The 8,529-nt window shown below is 41.2% G+C and overlaps 1 protein-coding gene across 2 annotated transcripts in view; it reads left to right on the forward strand.

The window, feature by feature from the left end:
- Positions 1 to 4,747: 4,747 nt before the first annotated feature.
- LOC107554349 (nectin-2-like) overlaps positions 4,748 to 8,529 on the forward strand; it is a 172,709-nt gene continuing 168,927 nt past the window's right edge. Inside the window, exon 1 of one of the 2 annotated variants that reach the window (XM_016236836.1) lies at positions 4,748 to 5,192. In XM_016236836.1, the coding sequence (XP_016092322.1) occupies positions 5,144 to 5,192 (49 nt within the window). In that variant the 5' untranslated portion in view covers positions 4,748 to 5,143. The remainder of the gene's footprint in view (positions 5,193 to 8,529) is intronic. The other variant, XM_016236837.1, reaches the window with a different exon arrangement.

Consider the following 8,529-nt stretch of genomic DNA (forward strand, 5'->3'; position numbering starts at 1 on the left):
TATGCGGGTAAAAGTGTCGACAGGCAACTGATACATGATCACATTAAAGCAGCCACCGAGCTTAATCAATCTGAGCCCACCGGCCCGAGCTAAGGGACAATCTCTTAAAAAGCACAGACGGAGGGCTAAGTATGCGAGTGTGAAGGAGGTTTCAGGACGTTTTTTAAAAGGGTTGTCAGATTTGAACATTTTGCCATCCTATTGGACCTCTGGTTAGGACAGTGTGTTGAGACAATGACACTGAAAGCTTGAAAATGTATCATTAGTGCCAAACTGTCAGTGGTCGTTAGAAGCGATTGGCCCGGAGAGAGGCAATTCAAGCTATTTTTTGGCCCAGATGAGATACACATCGTCAAGCGCAATTGAACACCCAGCACTAACTGGGGAAATACAGACAGATTCTAATAGGATTCAATTGCTCTTTCTCCTATGTGCCGTCTGACCGTGATTCAGCTATATTAAGGCTGCGTCTGCGAGAGAGGGGGTGAGTGCTGTTAGGTGACATCATAATCAGGAATCTTACGGAATGTTCTGTGGGGGTGGTTAAAATAGTGCAAGTGAAGGTCATGCATTTATAGGCTACTCCCACTGACAATACATGTCATTCTTAGTTCACAGGCTTTTAATAACCCAGCAGTTACATTTGACCTAAAGGCACATTCAGTTAATGGACACTCCTAGAAATGCTACTAATGGCATCCCTGAGGATTTTAATAGTAGTGATTTCCAGAAGAAAATGATTATTTGTGTTGAGATGTAGAATTGAGATATAATTGCATGAGTAGCTCTACCATCTACTTATAAGAATTTTTTATGTTGTTTTCAATGGCCCATTTTAATGCAGTTTTGTGTGGTTCCTCAAAAACCTTTGGATACCCCTGTGACAGACTACACTAAAAAAATGCTGGGTTAAATACAACCCAGTGCTGGGTCAAAATAACCCAATTGCTGGGTTTGTCCCTATTTTACCCAGCACTGGGTTGTATTTAACCCAGCATTTTTTAGAGTGTATGCGGTTGCACTAGACTTACCTTTGAATTACCTTTGGCCTTTAAATGAATATGGATGATAACAAGATATAATGCCACACTCTAAGGCCATCAAAAACCTTTGGATACCCCCGTGACAGACTACACTCTAAAAAATGCTGGGTTAAATACGTCCCAGTGCTGGGTAAAATAGGGACAAACCCAGCAATTGGGCTGTTTTGACCCAGCAGTTGGTTTAAATGTTTAACCCAACCTTCTGGGTAGTAGCCCAACCGCTGGGTCAAAACAACCCAATTGCTGGGTTTGTCCCTATTTTTTGGGTTGTATTTAACCCAGCATTTTTATGAGTATATTACATTCAAAATGCCACTTTTTCTAAACCCTGTTGGGATTTTTTCCCCAATCAACTGCTCTCTAAAATGAGGAAGATTCAACAGGAAAAGGGAAAGACTGCTTTTCAAGGATTTCTTGGGGTATTAAAATATTCACAGTGCACACGGCCTAAGCAACCTTCAAACTTTGCAGCTTTTTAAGCTTTATTGAAACTGTCAGCCAACAACAAAGTTTTCCTTGTCTAACTAAATTATATAAAACTATAAATGCATAACACATAAATGCAGACTTTGAGAATGCCTTTGACTGGACAATGAATATGCACAGAAACAGGATACAATGTCATGCTCTAGGGCTCCAGGAATAAATCACAAATAACATTTTATTACATTCATAATACCATTTTTTGTTTCAGAAAACTGTATTTCTCCTACCAGCACTTAAAAATAAGCAACATGACGTCACTTTAGTCGCCATCTTGGAAACGTTGTCAAATCACACTTCTGCTAAATTTATGTGCACCAGCATAATACATTTATAATCGGATTGATGGCACAATAGGACTGAAAAGCCTTCATGCAAACACCTCAATCCATCTGAATTAAATTTCTATCGGATTGAAAGTGGTGATGCAGACCAGAAATAATCCAATCAACAACAACAACAATCAAAAAGAAAAATAATCATATTCAAAATATTCAAAAACGCTTTGCCATGATGCGTATGTTTATTTACATCTGGACAGTGGAGGAGACTTAATATTTACTAAATATTTGTACTTATGACTTATATATCACCTTTATTTTTAGACTGGGAAAAATGAAATAAACTATTCTTGCGGTGGCTTTCTCTGGTTTCACTGTGCAATTTTTGTCCGATTTGGAGTCGAATTCTGACTCGTGCGACTCTTCTTTTGAGTCAGGCCGAATTTCAGCTTTGTCGTAAAGTGTACGGGGGAACCGAGAGGCGATTAAACTCTCTCGACCGGCAGTCGGATGAATTACTGACATGTCAGAAATTTTGGTTGCCCCTCGTGAGGGTATCGCACAGTTGGTGCAGAGCTCATGCTGTGGTTCTGCGTAATCCGAGGCTACACTGCAGGACTGGAACTCTGCGCGTAGCCTATTTAAAGACTCAGGTTACATGTTTTGGCAACATAGTGCGTAATTTACGCAACTATTTGCATTGTTTTTTATGATTGTATCTAGGATTCCAAAAACATTTTCGTACAAAGTCGTGTCCAGTATCAACAAACAACACGCGGAAGAGTCGGTTATGAACTAATTTGTGCAATAAAATTGAAAAATATAAAATATAAAATAAAAAACGATAATAATAAAGATAACTAGGCTATAATAACTATATTACCAACGAAAGACAACGTTCTGATTATGTTAATCGCGCACTGCAATTTTGTCTTCTACCTCTTTAAATTCTCAAACTAACTCTCCCTCACTATGCCAGTGTGAAGACAGAAACGAAACCATGGCAACATGGCTTGTGGCTTGGACGGAAGCGATGGAGGCTACACATTTCCGGCTTTGGGGGGCCCCACATGATTATTTCTCATGTATAGGGTGAGCAGTGAAACTGCAGCTCGACGATTGGACCGTATAGTGTGAGCACATAAGTCCTGAGGTTTGGCTTGGCATTGCATGTGATTAACTCGTACAGTGAGAGTCGGTAGGCTATTTAACAAAAATGTTGCTGAAATCACACAGTGTGCCCGGCTTAATGAACATGCTGACTGTCCACTGCGCATGTGCTTACATTTTGACAATGTTAATGCAGCGTATATGCATATGTAAACGAATATGTGAATCGGATTGCAACATTTAGGGTTCATATAAACAAATGATGAGATCTTTCTGAATTTAAAATCGCATCGGATGCATTTCCGACTGAAAAAAAAATTTGCTTCAATTTTGCTTAAACATGCCTTGTAACAATGTAACATTATGTATGAGACGGGAGAATTCAGCAGGTGTGCTGGAACTGAACTCTTTAGAAGGATTAGATCTCCAGGTGCAGGTAGCATTGAGCACTGCAGATATATTTGTAATGGACTTTTTTATTTAAATTATTCTTGCTTTTTAGATCTTAAAAGACCATCTTTACTCAAAACGTTGTGGCTTTTAGTCCATGTCTATATGCTAATGAACACTTAGTAAAATTAACATTTAGCAGATACAGGCTATATGCATTTCAAATTGCAGTCTCTCTGGAAAATCAAAAGTATTGATGAATCATGTTGCACTACACAGATCTGTGTCCAATCAAATGCTCTCTAAAACGAGGAAGTTTCAACAGAAAATAACATCTGGACAGAAAAGAAAACTCTGCTTTTCATGCATTTCTTGGGGTGAAGCATTCAAAGCGCGCACAGCCTGTGCAACCTTCAAACTTAGCAGCTTTTTTGAACTGTCAGGCAATACTTTGTCAGCCAGCTTCAAAGTTTGCCTTGTCGAACTTCTAGTCTAAACTATAAACGTATACGCAAGCAGCCGTTTATGGATAACCGAGGGGACGCTGTACTTCATTTGACAGAGATCTCTCGCGCTCTGCATGCTAATGAACGTCAGCGCGTAATTGCGCATATCAGTCAATAGATGGCAGAGCGAGGTCACTGATTAGTATGCAGGCCATTCCCAGAGGAGAAGAGCACTGAATTCATCAACCCTGTCCTTCATACCTCCTTATTTGAATAAATCGCATTGTTTTGACAGTCGATCAACTGTAGTTACGGGCGTCCCTGTAAGTAAGAAGGCAATATGCGTTTAAAATAGATGAACGTACATGTTCAGATTCAGAAAAAAACGACCAGAACATGCAAAAAGCCAAGTCTTCTGATTTATATTGCCTGACAGTTTTGCCAGTGTGGGAAATTAACTTTTTGTTTATTGTTTAATATAATAGTCGCTCCCCGGCATTGAATTCAGAGGCATTTACCATTCACCATTTATAAGGGCATATTTTTGAACCACATATAACCAGTGTGGCGTCCATTTATGTTAAGATGATGCAATTAATTGAAATCAATTCTCAGCTGGAACAATGATGGCAGGAAACCCCATTGCTATAATGCACTTTACATAATCGGTCGTTCTGTTAGATTATACAGTTGTTTACTGTCGCAATAGGATATAATATCGAATTAGATTGACTGAAATAGTGATTCTAATTAGATATTAAAGTGTATCGTGTCAGTTTTGATTCAAAATAGTGCTATAGAATGCCATACATTATAGTACAGCCATAAGAGACTATACTTTCTAAATATATGAACTATTTTCATATTGTTTATTTAATACAGAATGTTATATATTACACAGCATCAAACGTTAGGTAGACACCAGGGGAATTTACCCCGGGGCATTTTGTCTAAATCTCCACACTGATTACAATCTCGCACCAAACGCGTAAAACCAGAATATCTGGACTTTACGCGCAAGTAGTGTATCGCGCCAGCCCAATCCTCAAGTTCTAAACTTCACTGTCGTTCCATTCCCACCTCGGCGTGACGCGACGATGACATCACATCATGCCCAATTCTATAGAGATCGAACAGAACGAGTGAGCGCGTCGCGTCAGGCAGGAGGACTCAGCGGCGTTCGTCACCATCACGAGCACGATAACATACCTGTACACAGTCACTCCGGGCTTTACCAGCAGTTGGAGCGGAGAGCAGACTGAGATTGCGATCTGACGAACCTGAACACACCGCCTCCGGTTCGCTTCGCAAAGTAAAAGAGATTTTACGCTTAAAGTTGCCAGGATTTGTTTAACCTCCCGCGGACGAGAGCGGACTGAGCGCCGTTACGATGATACACTGTTGCCTGATTCTCAGCGCGTGTCTTTTGTCCAGCCAAGGTAATGTGACACAGTAACTTGTCTGTGGGTTAATCTTTTTACTGCTCGCCCGGTTTTGAAACTGATTTGCTACTAGCTAATTTGTATGATGTTTACCTTCATTGAGCGCGCTTAACATGAAGTCGCCCGTCCCAAGTGTATATTGATACGCAAGTTGCATGCGTGCGTAACGCTGATCTAGGTTATCCTGGTTAACTTAATCACAGCCACTTACCGCGTTATCCCTGGTCTCGTACGCCATGTTACGCAAGGTGTGGCCTGTCGTTTTGCAAGGGAGCAGGTGTAATTGTATTATCTTTCTTAATCACCTACTTTACAGTTCGAAACTTTTACATGTATTATATCTTTTGTTATATGTATTTTAGTTATATGTACAGTGGTGGCAAGAAATGCAACAGGGTGTAGTTGTTAACACTTTCAAGGTTTATGACAGGTCTGTGCTGCTGACTGTAACTCTTCAAAATGCTATGATGTCTGAATTTTATGCAACTCTTCTGCTATTTTGAGATATCACCGTTATAAAATTGTATTTTAAGTTACTGTTCCCCTTATTTGCCACACAAGTCTTGCATGTGGTGATGGTCCTAGACATTTCTTCCCTGGTGGTTTGAACATCACAGTGATTCGATGGCGTCTCAGAGGGGCTGCTTTCCTCTGATAAGGAGAGACATGCTGTGGTTCTGCGTAATCCGAGGCTACACTGCAGGACTGGAACTCTGCGCGTAGCCTATTTAAAGACTCAGGTTACATGTTTTGGCAACATAGTGCGTAATTTACGCAACTATTTGCATTGTTTTTTATGATTGTATCTAGGATTCCAAAAACATTTTCGTACAAAGTCGTGTCCAGTATCAACAAACAACACGCGGAAGAGTCGGTTATGAACTAATTTGTGCAATAAAATTGAAAAATAAAGCGTAAAGACCTGTTCAAATCAAAAACGATAATAATAAAGATAACTAGGCTATAATAACTATATTACCAACGAAAGACAACGTTCTGATTATGTTAATCGCGCACTGCAATTTTGTCTTCTACCTCTTTAAATTCTCAAACGTTTTAATGGTAGATGGATTCTGATTGGCTGTCAATGTTTTTATTGTTCATCAGCTGAAAAAAAAAATGATCTGAAACTCTGAAAGTGATTCAAACGATATTGTTCCTCTGTTCCTCTTATTATTCACATTATTCATATTAATCAATTATAGTTGTCTTTCTTGGTGTGAACGGCACTTAAATGCAAAAAAATATGAATGAGATGTGCAGAGCAATTTTTATACTCTTCCTAATGTATCACTCTTTTGCCCTTTATTTGCTCTCTTTGCACTTGCTGCTCTTCCACTTGTTGGGACACTGTTTTCAACCCTGAAAGACCAGTTTCAAACCAGTGTGCACAGTTTTTTTTATTGCATGCTAGTCACACAAAACATCAGCTTTTCAGGTACACGGGCAGGGAAACTCAACGTGATACTGGCACTGGGTGGCTGTAAATGAATCTCGATCTTGAGCGGTCTCTGTGCACATATTTCGCAAGAAATAAGAGGAGCATCTTGGCTGTTGGATAAATTAGTTTTGGATGGATGAATCGTGGCACCACAATTAGTCATGCCAAGATTCCAGTGCCACTCAACTCGCGTGGGCACACTCTGGGGTTCGTCTCTATTAATTTCTTCATGGGATAAGGCGTTTTACACCTCAGGACGAGCGGAGGGTTATTACCATGCGCGCAAGACTTTCGGTTGCCCATTAATCTTGTTGGTACATGTCAAAGGTTTGTGCATTAAAGGGATCTTCAGGGGTGAGGTGAAGGTTTCTCGCAGTTGTCATTGATCCCCTTTTCATTGGGGATCTGATGGCACCCATCTTGTTTTAGAGTCTTTGAGGGGAGTTTAAAACATTATTGCTGAGTGCTTAATTCAGTTTGAGATCAGGGAAGCACGACAAATGGAAGTAGATACTTTCCTTATTGGCTCCCTTTGGCCTTCCATTACTGTCAGAAGCAACAAATGTCAGTGCAGCGGCAAAGAGCAACTCCCGCACAAAGGCGTGATAATGTAGTTTCCTTGTATTCCTTTTTTCTCCCCACTGAACAATGCGGTTCTATGCCAACAGGTTCCCAAGAATAAAAGACCTCAGAGTCTGCATTGTCCAAAAGAGAGCGTCGAATGAAACTCACACCTTCACAAGAAACCTTTCTCTGTCTTCCCCTCTGACACTCACCCACGTTGAGCATGCAGGAGGGACTAAAATTGCTGGCCTTTGAATGAGTGCCCTTTCCTCGCACCCCTCCTCCTATTTTCTCCCGCCGTGCATTCAGAGCTCCGTCTCAAGCCTTTGTTCTGCTGGCTTTAGTGATTGGTCGCCTGTAAGACCCTCTGTCTCTTCCACTTCCATTGTTTATGAGTGTCTGTAGAGTAGAGCACAGGAGAGCGGTTTTCTCTGAGTGTGTTGACAAAAAAAGTTCCCCCACCTGTCCTCGATTTACCTCTCTCACACAGTTTTTACATCATTATGGCCCCCACTGTCTAGGAGCTGTTTCTGTGGTCTCTTTTGCAAATGCAGATTATGTATTTGAAATGACTTAAGTTCCAGAGTGTACAAAAACTGAAAATTGTTTCATAGTTGCAATCTTGCTCGCTGGACTTGAAAATATGCTGCAGTCGTAAATGGGGAATCAGATAACGGATGGAAAATCTGCTCTGTGTCTCCGTCCGTCTCCCGATTGATCTGTTTCTCTCACGGCGTGTAAGAGATACTCTCTGTCTCCCTGTCTCTTTGACTCTCCCCCTCCCTTTTTTCTCTCTCTCTCTCTATCCTCCTCTGCCGCTTAGTGCTGAGGTGGTCATTGATGCCGTTTGTGAAGGCCGGAGGACTCCTGGAGACCAGCCATGCCGTCTCATCACCCACCACTGTGCCTGATAAAATTAAGGCTAAAGAGAGGGATTTTTTTTGTGTGTGGGCTCTGAGATCAGCCTTTTTCGTGACCCTGGGCTCATTCAAAGGGTTTTTCCACCCTCTTTAAAATTTTCAATGCCTTCATTTCTTTCAGTCTTTTAAGCAAAGAGCGACAAGCCATCTCACCGCTATGCTGCATTGATATACCTCAAACATTTTGATTAGTGACGTGACATGACATGTGGCCAAGTATGGTGACCCATACTCGGAATTAGTGCTCTGCATTTACCCATCCAAAGTGCACACACACAGCAGTGAACACACACAAACCGTGAACACACACCCGGAGCAGTGGGCAGCCATTTATGCTGCGGCGCCCGGGGAGCAGTTGGGGGTTCGGTGCCTTGCTCAAGGGCACCTCAGTCGTGGTATTGAAGGTGGA

This window comes from Sinocyclocheilus grahami, unplaced genomic scaffold (genome assembly GCF_001515645.1).
Source record: "Sinocyclocheilus grahami isolate Dianchi unplaced genomic scaffold, SAMN03320097.WGS_v1.1 scaffold498.1, whole genome shotgun sequence".
Classification (NCBI taxonomy): Eukaryota; Metazoa; Chordata; class Actinopteri; order Cypriniformes; family Cyprinidae; genus Sinocyclocheilus; species Sinocyclocheilus grahami.